This window comes from Lynx canadensis, chromosome A2, assembly GCF_007474595.2.
Source record: "Lynx canadensis isolate LIC74 chromosome A2, mLynCan4.pri.v2, whole genome shotgun sequence".
In the NCBI taxonomy this organism is placed as follows: domain Eukaryota; kingdom Metazoa; phylum Chordata; class Mammalia; order Carnivora; family Felidae; genus Lynx; species Lynx canadensis.
Window position 1 is genome coordinate 68,660,783 of NC_044304.2, and position 12,808 is coordinate 68,673,590.

Genomic DNA, 12,808 nt, shown 5'->3' on the forward strand with positions numbered 1-12,808 from the left:
AGACACCTCATTCACTAAGAAATTGACAAATACCTCATTCAAGCATCACCAGCTTCCATATAATTAGTTTGGTGGGGTCAGTCTTCTGTAGGGCACCACTATAATGAGGTCTTTATGGGAATGATCATTTTGTGGCTGCAATTAACTACAAAGTTATAATAATAAGCCAAAGGAAGGCCATGGCAATCAGAGGGCCTTGACCTTCAGGGATTGGCCAATTGATCATGATGTACTTAAAACTTAAATAGATGACTATCTTTCAAAGTAGTATTCAATCTATATAATTGGAGGCAGGGGGGTAGAACTTTATGTCTGAACGGAAACAAGTTAATATCAAAAAACAAAACAAAACAAAACAAAAAGATCTTCTCACCAAGTGCTCAGACACAAGTTAGATCACAAATGGGGAGTCATACCAAAGCTTTTTCTCTGAAAACTCCATGCTAGATAGAACATGGCTAAATCAACTATAGAACTCTAGACTGTTATATTGGCCCCCTTCACATGTACATTTCATTAACACAGGCTCAGTATATTTTTTACATAGTCTTTTTGTTTTGAACTAATACTAGTTTTTCTCTTAAATATTAGTTGTTTTTTCTTCTGGATCATAAATCACCACAAAAAACAAAAAAACAAAAAAACAAAAAAAACAAAAAAACCTCTTGAATGCAAGAGTCTCTGGGTCCCCTGAAGAAGTCTCCTGATACATCAATCAATGCCTGGGGACCTAATACGCTACCATAGTTCACCATATTAAAGGCTAATGGAAATCAGGTCATACACAGAATCTTGAATCTGATGAGTGTGTGGGCCAAACTTGTGGTTTTCTCCCTTGTTTTGAATGGTGTTAGGGAAGATATGCTGAGCAGTTTGCAGAATCCTTATATGACTTGTTGGCCAAAACAAGGGAGGCTAATAGTGGTTAAAGTGATAGCACACTAAACCAGCCTTTGAGAGGAGGAAGTCAAGAAGGAATGAAATGAGGGGCGCCTGGGTGGCGCAGTCGGTTAAGCGTCCGACTTCAGCCAGGTCACGATCTCGCAGTCCGTGAGTTCGAGCCCCGCGTCAGGCTCTGGGCTGATGGCTCGGAGCCTGGAGCCTGTTTCTGATTCTGTGTCTCCCTCTCTCTCTGCCCCTCCCCCGTTCATGCTCTGTCTCTCTCTGTCCCAAAAATAAATAAACGTTGAAAAAAAAAATTTAAAAAGAAGGAATGAAATGATATATGGGGAAATGTCCAAAGAGAAACTGGTATGAATTTTTTAAATGGTTGACCAACTAATGGTGTGGGAGTTGCGGATCAAGGATGCAAGGTTTTGGTAAGTGATGGGCGATGTAAATTTACTATTTCTAAGTTATAACAGATCTAGGAAATGGCAAAGTCCACAATGAGACAAAGGAGGTATGCGACTGAAAGTAGGGTGAGCAATATTTTTATTTGATATAAAATTAAAAACCGAGAAATCAGTATTTTAAAAGCATCCTCTAACTAAATATTGAAATAACTAAGGAAAAGAGAAGTATCCTTTAGTAGTTTTTGAAGTAACTAAGAGCAGGGAAGAGCTGATAAATTAAGAAAGTCTATAAACAAAAAGGGAAACATGTTCTAAGTTGAATAACATGAGCTCCAAAGGGACACAGTTAAATTCAAGGAGGAAATATCAGGTTAGGAAGTTCTGCTCTTCAGTTACTTGAAATGTTCGAGTACAAATGGCCTAGGTGAAGGTAAAGGTTTCCTGGGGTGTTGTATCAGTTGAAGAGAACCAGGCTTTTGGTTGGTTGCATGCTGAATGTGTACAAAAGACAAAAATGGGGAAGAGAGTGAAGATGTAAGAAAGTTTCCTAATCTCAGAAGACACAGTAGAGAGAACCAGAGAAGAATGTTGGCTAGAGCATGGGCATAAGGGCTCCACGGAGTAGAGAAGCCTGGGACACATCCTCTGTGGGGAACAGATGGGTACAGCATGCTGGATACACGTGTGGTCTAGTAAAGTCAACAAAAGTGGCCAAAACATTACAAGAGAATGAGGGCCAGCTACAGTTTTCCCTTTAGCCCTGTATGTATTTACTCCCCTTTCGCCTGTCCCATCCCACCCCTGAATGTCACTGCTGCAGCACACACACACATATACCTCTCTCCTCTGAAAATGGACTGTTGAACACACCTTCCATAATTGTGAATCAAGCCTTCCAAATATAAAACAAATCCCAGGAAATTCTAAAGACCTCCTTTACTTTTTTGTTCCCTCTTTCTTAAATTGCAAAGCATTTTCTCAAAGTATAGTTTCCTGTACTTATGTTTCTTTAAATGTAAAGCTTTTTTGCTTCCTCTTAGCAATTACCAAGACTAATTGATGATTCAGCCCAGCTATCAGGGGCTACTCCCACAGGGCCTCTGGGTCTTCCAAAGAGAATGTGAGCTGACTCCCACTCTCTGTATTTAGAACATTTTGACTTGGGATCAAAATTTTCTTTCATCCAACCTCAAATACCTTCACAACTAAATCCTGGCCATTTACAGGAGTCTTAAATATTCTCTTACACCTCGCAAGTTACACAGTCATGATCGTCAACTTGACACCGGAATAAGGGCTCTATATTCCTCTTAAACTACGGTGGTCATATAATTTATCATCCAGAAAAGGATGCTTTTGAAAGCAGAAGTATGTGATATTAACAATTATAGTGAGACAGTGACATGAACCAAGACCATTCTGATGTGATCACTATATTTTTAATCAACCTAGGACTTGTATGATGCTCCCTTAAAAGGCTCAAGATTCTGAATTGGGGAATGCACCAAGTTCTTATGATGACAGGAGTTGATTATTTAAGTCATTCAGCCCTTCGGACTACAGTCAGACTAACTCCAGTTAAGTTTGTTACCATATAGAATTACTTATACCCATTTGTTAATATACCTGGCTTAGCTTAATGGAGGTGAGCGGGACCTCCATACATCCTGGAGTCACATCAAAGCCCTTTTCTCAAAATAACTAAGTGCTAGAACACTGCTAAATCAGTCCTAGAACTATGACTGTTGCCTTAGCCCCCTTCTTACAACATCTCATGAATGAAGTTTCATGGTCCTACTGTATTTTTCAAATTTAGTCTTATTGTTTTGAATTAACTCCACTTTTCCTCTCAAATATGAGCTCTTTATTCCTCCAATACAAATGATTATAATTTGCCACCATTTGCCTGCGGGGCAGCCCAGAATACCCCCATACATTTCTTCTAAAAGATCACTATAAGGGTAATAAGACTTCCCTTTTTATTCATCCTTAATATCTTAAAATCTTGGGCTTATGAGTGAAAAATAGGAATAAATGAAAATAAAAAAAAAGTTAGCTTTTATTGAACACTTACTGTATACCTGGCATTTCCTCACAAAGTATAAAACAGGAGCTGTCATTTACAGGGCAACTGGGTGACATTTAGGAAAGATAAGTCACTTGCTTAAAAGCATACAGATAATAAATGCTAAAGGGAAGGTTGAACTCAATCTTTAATATTCAATAATTAGAAAACATGTACACTTAAAAATGTTTTGAATTAGGAAATATGTATACTTAAGCATGTAAAGCTAGTTAAATGTTTGTAAATTGCTTTGTTTCTTGAAAGATGTTCAAAAGCATTATTATAATATAACTTATTATATATAAGTTATTATTTACTTTCATTCATATTATAAATATAGGCAAAGAAACATGGACAAGCATAGAAACTATAGACTCTACCAAAATTGTTGCTTTTCTTGTATTTGGGTTTATTTCGCCCCAAATAATTATCTGTTGCACAAAAATAGATGTAGAATATAGTTATTCATGTCTAATCAAACCCACAGGATTTTTAATGGAAAAAAAAGCATATATTGAAATTAATAAATATCACAAGACCTGAGTTTCAACTGCAGCATAATTTTGAAGCCAGAAGAAATATTCCAGAGATAGTAGAAGCAGCTGCGCGATCCTTAGGGGTTTTTTTGTTTGTCTGTTTTTTGTTTTTTAACTTCACAGCTTCCAGCTATAGACTCTTTATATTTTTCAGTAAGGGTGGGCACCCAATATTCATGTTAGCTTTTTTACTAATGAAGAAATTACCAGATACAATTTATGTTTGATCATGAGCCCATTTTAATCTCTCACGAGACAAAAGGTGAATGGAAGGATCCGTGAGTTTTGTGGAGGACGTCTAAGCAGATCATGATATTAACTTTTACAGAAAATGTGAAGCTTCCTTCTGCTGTTTCCAGCGGTCACATCTAGACCAGATATTACAGTTTAAAAATGACATAACATGACCTCATGAATAATTAGAGGTCTGACTTTGTGAACTTCAGCTACAAAGTTACATTGAGATTCACAGAATATAAGCTAGATCTAAGTAATTTCTATTTTGGTCATGCATTAAAGGAAAAAAATAAAGGGGAAAATTATGTGTGGAAGATTAAAATGAACAGTAGCCATACAAGGGGTAATTAGGCAATATAGACCACCTGGCTATTTAAAATACTGATCACTTCCAATGACCACCCGTTATTCTCCCTCCCTGAATTGTTTATTTTATCAGATGCAAGATATGAGACAATAAGAATGTATGTGGAGGAGGTTCAAAGACTGGAATTTCAAGTGACTCATTTACCAGCATCTAGGAGAGAGTTTGGGTGCAACCGATTTCTTTCCAGCAGTCACCTTTCCAGTAAAACCTGTAGAACCAAGAGCATGAACATGTTTTGTTTGCTTGCCTTAAAATATGAAATCCTTAATCCTTTGTTTTAGGCATTTTAGATCTTAGGATCTTGATGAAAGAAAGTCTTGATTTAGTTTTATGACCCAAAGGAGTGACCATCACTTTCAGCCCCTGGCCTGTCATCTGTGGAGTGAGCAGGTTGGTTGATAGCTAACTAGGCTCCATTCCATTTCTGAAATTCATTGGTTTTAAGGAGACATGCTATATACATATACAGCAAAGGATGTTATTTATATTGTTTCTGTTGTGATTATCTTGTCCTTGACTTTCTCATATCTTTGAGAATGTGACATGTGGAGGAGACCAATAAACCCAGCACTACCAAAACAAATTTTAAAAGGTCATCTTTGCTTAATATGAGTTAGTGACTTTCTCCTAGACTCCTAATTTATTCCATTGAAAGAGTTTCTCTGTGGGTTTTTTATATATTGCTTCCATATCTAAAGACTCTGTAATATTTCCTTTTATTTCCCCAAGTGAGAAAAAATAAGCCAGGCATGAGGTTACAGGTGAAAATATGCCTCAATATCTTGAAATGTTCTCTCCTATACAGTTTTGAGCTTCTCCAAAGACCATGTTTGAGAACACAGTAGAATGTACCTCTAGGTGCATGGATGAAAAATCTGAGCTGCTCAACTAACCTTCTTGCCAGAGAGGTAAAGAAATGAAGCTTATGTTTCTAGACCCATGAGGATGATCTTCCAATTTCTTAGTTTTATTTTAAAGGTTATTTATAAATAAAATACATAATCTTGGATCTTCCAATTGTTGAGAAAATTTTAAAAGTTTACATTGGGCACTAAGTCTCAATTTAGGACAGATTACGCAAATGGAATAGGGAAAGTAATTTCATCTTGAGCCTTTGGAAGTGAAAAATGGTGATCCCCGTCAAGTTCAAGGTGCACAGATGCCCCAAAGCCCTCTTAGGAGAAAGGGCCAATCTAGTTTATAATCACAGATCTTGAAGAGCCCTTCTCCTGCTTAGTTAATTCTTAGTGGATCAAAGGCTCTGAAAGTGTATGTGAGACTGTGGACATCATAAGGCAGCAGTTTTTGAAAGATAAAGTTAAACAAGTTTTTATACACAAGAAAAGAGTATGATGCAATCTAAATAAGATATCAAAGGAAGGCAATGGAATGAACTCAACCAGATTGAATTATACCCAAGGAAGGAACATATTCAAATAAGCATTCCTATTACACAGTTCAGAGGAAAAATAGCTCTGGTGATACAAATATTTAAATTTTAAAACAGCAAAAAAAATTAACAAAAGTTAGTTTAGAAGGCAAGAAAACAATTTTAAAAATGAGATTGTAAGATTTTATTTTTGGAGCGTTAGTTCATAGATAGGCTTTTGTTTGCTTGTTTGTTTTAAGAAGAGATTTGCAGTCATTTTTATAGGGTGAGGGACCAGCAATCATTCTGGGAAAGGAGAAATGGGAATAAAATGTCTCTCCCATTTCTGGATGCAAACAAGTTATCTGTGCTGGTAAGTTACCACCAATTTTATAGGAGAATGTGGTATTTTACAGGAACTTAATAAAAAATAGTGGGACTTTGCCTCAGAACTGTGACATTTGATATATTGGGTATATTTACTTTTTTAATTAAACTTTCTTATCATTTCAAACTGCTAATATAGAGATATTTTGTCTTTAATAAAGCAAATGTTCTAAAGGAAATAATGCAAGTTTGTTTGCCAGCACTATATACTGTCCTTGAAATGATACAGCAGATATTTAAGATGAAATTATTGGTCTATCTTGGCAAAAGTGAGAATAATATACCTATCGGGCATTTTTCATAAGAAAAAGAACATAAATCTTTTTCCAATTTTGTCTTTCTTGTTTCTTTATTTCTTTTTCTTTTCTTTTTTTTTCTTTCTTTTGTTGCTTAAATGCTTATAAAGTAGTTTGATAGCTTATCTGTCCTATAAAAGCTTTTCTCATACTTTAACACTTTTCAACTTATTTTTATTGTACTTCTATAGTTACAATGATCAAGTTCCCCTTAAAAGAAATTGAAGTGCTTTGCTAAATTAATTCAGAACTTCCCTTGCTTAAAATGGATGCCCCTTTCTTTATACTGGAAACTGTTCGAACAGCAGATAACCTTGAAGTCAGGTCATTTTCATGACATATTAATCTCATGGTTATGTTATATGTTCAACTAAAGCTAAAACCAGGAGATAAACATTGAACATATCTTGTTAAGGATAACTTGAAAGTTAACCTCTGAGGATCTAATACCTGCAAAGTTCTGTTTATTTTCCAAATAATGTTAAGTACGGGGCAAGTATATTAACTTGGATTGTTTCCGTACTCTAAATACATTCTCCATGAGGAAATATTTGGGCATAAAGAGACTTATTTTCTTGAAATGGCATACTTCAGAATCCTTTGCTCAATACAAGGATATGGAGTCTTGTTGGCCTAAACACAAACCAATGTAAAACATTCCCCATGACTTTCTTCGAATCTTATAAATCTTATATTCAGAGTGAAAAATAAATATATCTTCAGAAAATAAATAATATTCTTATGAAGTTATTGTGTATTGGTTTTCTGATCATTTAAGTTGTTGCTGCATTCAGCAGTAGAAGCATAAGTGGTTTAAAAACTCAACAGATATGTTATGGTTATTTTTTTTTTGTCTGGTTAGTGAAGGAATTAGCCAACTACAGATTTTTTACCAGTAAAATGAAAATACATATACTGCATTGGTTTCCTGACAGCATTGTTAAGGCTGAGTCATATTTCCAAATAATATTGAAAATTTGTGGTATAGTTGCATAGAAATACTAATGGGAATAAAATATCTGGTATTCTGCTTAAATAGGAAATGATTTTAATTTTGTTAAAAAGATTTAAATTCACTGGCTAATGGTTGGACTTCATAAGGACAAATGGAGTCTTTAATACACTGTTTTTAGGTTCTTAATAAGAAATAGAACATCTCTATCTCAAACCTTCTCCAGGGCAAATAAGTAGATTTGTTTCAAATTCCAAAACTTATTGTGCTTTTTTTCCCTAGGAGAATATTCCTTATTCACATAATCCTAGGGAGCATTAGATAATTATTGTTGTGCAAAAGAAAAGCAAAGAAACAAAAAGAAAACCCGTGCAATGGAGACCTTAATGGTATTTAAAACCCCTCCCCCATTCCAAAATACGTGTGAGACAGACGCAGGGAAGGCAGAGGGGCATATGAATTTTTTAAAAAATAATACAATAAAAGTAATCGTCGTGTGGTGGGCTTTTCTTTCTGGAAAATTCTCTCAATACGTGACTTTTCGTACTTTTTGTCTTCTCCGTTTGCCAGCTAGAGTGGTATGGTGCCTGCATGAGCTTTCTCCTCCGCTGGAGGCTGTTCGGCACTAAATTCGTGAGGAATAATAGCATGTGATCATTCTAGTTAAAGCAGTTAATAACTGGTTAAGCGACATTTCCCTCAAACGACTGTTTTCCTCGCCCTAAAGCAGTCTCCTTCACCCCATCCCAGTCCTCCCTTCCTCTTCAACAATGCCCCAACTTCCTCCCCAAATCTCCAGCTCCCAGCCCCCTGCAATCCTACACCGCAATCCTACAACTGTATTGTCCTCCTAAGCACCGAGCGATCCGGTCTGCCGAGGCAAGAAGGAGTCAATCCATGGAGGAAAAAGGCAAACTGGAAAAAAATAAATGCTCCTGCTCCCCAGAAGGAAAACGTAGACGGAGCCGCCAAGCCCCGAGCCTGCCGCGGGCTGCCCGGCCCGAGTTCCCGGCAGGTGGGGAGCTGTCCGGCGCGCAGAGAGTTAAAGGCATCATCGCAGCCATTAGAGGGAAAAGTTGCAGCGCGGCGAGCCCGGTGAAGTCCTCCAGCCCGCCCCCCTTGCCCACTCCCCACTTCCCGAGCTGGCTCGGCGTTTAGGGAGGGCAGTGATCACGCAAGCCGGAGCAGCGGGCTGACGTTGGACGAGCTGCCAGGTAGCTGAGAGCAGGCAGCGAAGCAGCTGAGGCACTTCCCCGCGTTGCAAGCCCGAGTGTGGACTCGAAGCCTCTCCGAATCCGAGCCAGCTGGTTTTAACCTTCGCGAATTGCGCTCCCCTCTCCCCAAAGCCAGTGCTCGCTGAACCAGCAGCAGGATGTTTGCAGTGTCGCGCCCAGGGCTCTGAGACCGAGCCTCTGATACATTTGCATTCCTTTCTTTTAGGGCTTTTTGGCTGTCGGCTACACTGATGTGACCCCCCCTCCCCTTTTTGGAATGATGGGGATCTTTTTGGCGTATGTTGGATTTGTTTTCTTTTCCGTTTTATATGTACAACAAGGGCTCTCTTCTCAAGGTAAGTGTGTGCTCATTGGCAAATATACATTTGCTTGTGGAATGTGTGTGTGTGTGTGTGTGTGTGTGTGTGTTCTCTACATTCAAAGAACGGCCAAGCAGATGTAGTGAGATTCTTAGCAAGTAACGGTGGAATAGTGTTCTGTTTGGCATTTTTCTTTAAAGTTTATTAAATAGTAGGCAAGCTAGATTTGAGAGCAAGCCTAGTTGGTGCCTGACAATGAAGTGGGTTCCTGTGCAAGCGCAAACACAGGGGTGTGTGTGTGTGTGTGTGTGTGTGTGTGCGTGTGTGTGTGCGCGCGCCTTGTATCTGTGTGCATGCACTGGGTAACCACTCATGCATACATAATCATCGCAAACAAACAGAGCTGGGGATGGGGGGCTCTCCATTGCCAGTCCTCAGTGTAGGCAGAATTGGTTTAGAGTTTCCTTTTTCTGGGTCCTTGCGACTTCGTTTGCATGTGTGTTTATCAAAGGACAGACTCCTCTGAGGACCCATAAAAAGGCACGACTTGCATCACAAACAGCAGCAGCCTGCTGAATCCAGTTGTTCAGGACTTCGCAGGCTGCAGTGATCATTTCAGCACCACGAACAGATCACATCTCTGCTGCCAGAAGACTGCATCACTTCTGCAAGCAGAAATGCTATCTTCCTCCTGGGAGCTGAAACAGAAAAGTCCTTTTCAGAGCCGAATGTCTTCTTTAACATCCGCTACTTCCTTTAAGTATAAATACGGTTCCACTTCGGTAGAGATCGTCTTGGTATTTCACAAAATTTTGAAAAGAGACACTGATGGTGCCTCTCTTTAAAAAGTGGGGGGAAGGTGCACCCACCCAAAATCAGTGCTACAGCCCCCCAGTCCTGTCCATGAGTGTGCGTTGTAGTTGTGCACCTCCATCACCCACAAATCTCCCTAAGACTACTTTCAGGGAAACATCGGTTCTTTGCAAAGTGTCCCTTAGACAAGATAAGAACAAACACCCAAAGCATTCCATGTTGAAGAAATGCCTTTGGGGAAAAGGGAACATTTCATTTTCGTGAGTTTCATCTTAACTCTGAATTTTGCAGAGTAGCAGTGTCAAGATCGATAGTGAAAAGACTGAAAAAAAATATATCTCTGGTGGCTTCAAAATAGTCTTTAATCTGAACTCAAATGAGGGGTGTGATTCTTACATGCCATGATGTACAGCAATTGGCCGCGTGATGGCTTGATGAGAACAAATACAAAGGTGAATCTGGAAAGAAAGAAATATTTGCAGCTTAGAACGTGTGCAACTTGTTTCACTGCTGTGGTCTTAACATCGCAATTGCTAACCATTGTTTTGATATATCAGGAAGGTGCATTTTGACAGGTAATCACGATCCATTCTCTGTTATATGAACATCCAGTTAGTCATAGATTGTTTAGAAACTTAGCGCAAGAGGCTCTCCTCATAGATCAGCTTGACAGATTTGTCAAAAATGTAGCTCACTGAATCCCTCTGTAAGTTTTGGGTAATGCTGCAGTCTGACAAAAGGTATGTGGGCATCTTGGCTAACAGAGGGGAGTTAACTTGGCAAGCTTGTTAGCCTTTCCATTATCTGGACTTCATCAACAACAAAGTTATTTAGGCATGATCCCAAAAATGAGACAGGAACGAGGCAAAGGAAGGGGGGTTGGGGAGCCAGGCAAAGTCCGAGATGTCACGGAGGGGTTTTGTTGCCCTGATTTTTAAGTCCAAGAAAAATGTAGCGAGCTCTCAAGGAAAGAGAAGCTGACGAGAGTGGTGTGTACATTCCAACAAGATGCATTTCTGTTTTGCAGCAAAATTCACCGAGTTTCCGCGGAACGTGACAGCGACCGAGGGGCAGAATGTGGAGATGTCCTGCGCTTTCCAGAGTGGCTCTGCCTCGGTGTACCTGGAGATCCAGTGGTGGTTTCTGCGGGGGCCCGAGGACCTGGAGCCCGGGGCCGAGGTGGCTGGTGCGCAGGTAGCGGAGTCGCGTCTTCCGCAACGCCCCCCTGAGTGTGTCCCACTCACCCCCTTAGTCCTCTAGGTGTCCAGTTTAGGGGGCGCCCCCGGGGGCCCGCGTGGTTCTGTTAGCGCCACTGATGCCAGCAATACCAGGCAGTGAGCAGGAATGTGTCCTGCTGATATCACGTTAAAACCAAGGAGGACGTCCTGTTGTGGAGTCTCCCCCGGTTAAAACTGGGAATGACTTCCTCCTTTTAGTACCGGCGATGGTGGAGCTGTCCTTCCGGGACTGCTGTGTTGACACATCCCAGGACACTCTCCTCCCCTTTCCGGGACGGTGGGGTGGGGAGGGATTGTTCTGTGTCTCCATCACACACACACACACACACACACACACGCACACACACACACACAGCGTCAGTTCTCACGACTGAGGTTGTCAGAAAAGAGGTTGGGGGAGGGGGAGAGAGAAGGGAAAAGAGGAGGGGTAAGTGGAGGCGGGCCAGGGAGCGACGGAGAGGGGGAAGAAAGGCGGGGGAGGTGGAAAGAGGCGGGGAGAGAAGGAAAGACGGAAGGGAGAGGGGATGGGGAGTGAACGATGGAGGGCCCCGGAGGTGACTCCTCAACACCCCGGAGAGGAGGGCGGAGGGGCGGGGTGAGGAGGGAAAGGGAGGTGTGGAGAAACGGAGCAGGGCTGGGAAAAGGAGGAGAAGAGGAAAAGGGAAGAAGCGGTGAGAGAGGAAAAGAGGGTCCGAGCAGAGATTGAACAGTTCAGCAAAAGAGGCGGCCTTATCGGAGCGAAAAGAAAAAAGAAAATCTGGCAGAGACCCCAGGGAGGGGTCGCAGGCTGGGCTAAGACGCAGAATCCCATCCCTGCAAACTTCCACCCGCGCCCGCGCCCGCGCCCCCTCGCGGGCCCGGCGCGTCCGGGACCCACCTCCCCGCGCGCGCGACTCGGCAGCGCCCCCGCGCGGTCCCCTCCCCGCGCCGCGGTGGCCTGGGCCGCGCTCGCCCTCGTCGGTCTCTTTTCTGAATCACCCCACCGGAGACAGTCCTACCGCCCCCGCTCGGGGCTCGTCGGGCAGGCTCGACGCGGCCGCCCCCGGGACCGGATGGGGACCGTGGGGGTCCCGAGTCTGAGCGTCGTCCCCTTCTTCCGCAGGTGGAGCTGGTGCCCGACCGAGACCCGGACAACGACGGGACCAAGATCAGCGTGAGTATCACAGCGACAGGCGACAGGGGGCGCGTGCCTTTGTCAGCTGCCAGGCAGGCCCCAGGTGAAAATGAGTGAATTTTAGGTTTTTTAAAAAGCCTTTTAACTAGTTGTCCCCGAGAACGGCAATGTCACGAACGCAGGGCGAGAACCAGTCTTCCCTTTCTTATTTCACTGGGTCCCAAAAAAATTGAAGCCGATTTAAAGATGACACAATAAAATTATTTACTTTACTATCGTAAGTATTTAAACAACTACTAAAGACTCATTTTGCCGGCCAAAGAGTGTGACGCTTTTTTTTCTCACTCTTTTTTAACAGTTAAATAAATAGTTGTAAGCCTGTAGCGCTGCAATGCTAATCTTCATTCAAAATCATAGAATTATCCTTTAATAGGAAGTAAAACACTAACTTATGAAAATCTTCCTAGGCAGGAAAAAATTAAAGCATCCAACGGGATGTTGAAATTGTCTTGAAAACACTCAATTTTCAATGTGACTCATAATGCATGCCATGTATTTCTAATGCAGTGCTCAAAATCATATAAAGCCAAAGCCAATATAAATAT

The 12,808-nt window shown here is 41.3% G+C and overlaps 1 protein-coding gene across 3 annotated transcripts in view; it reads left to right on the plus strand.

Annotated features, from left to right (window-relative positions):
- The first annotated feature begins 8,544 nt into the window (after positions 1-8,544).
- Positions 8,545-12,808, plus strand: part of VSTM2A (V-set and transmembrane domain containing 2A) — a 28,921-nt gene continuing 24,657 nt past the window's right edge. The window contains exons 1-4 of one of the 3 annotated variants that reach the window (XM_030307682.2): positions 8,548-8,718; positions 8,945-9,074; positions 10,879-11,045; positions 12,192-12,242. In XM_030307682.2, the coding sequence (XP_030163542.1) occupies positions 8,996-9,074; positions 10,879-11,045; positions 12,192-12,242 (297 nt within the window). In that variant the 5' untranslated portion in view covers positions 8,548-8,718; positions 8,945-8,995. Of the gene's footprint in view, positions 9,075-10,878; positions 11,046-12,191; positions 12,243-12,808 lie in introns of all 3 variants that reach the window. The other 2 variants (XM_030307683.2, XM_030307684.2) reach the window with 2 other exon arrangements.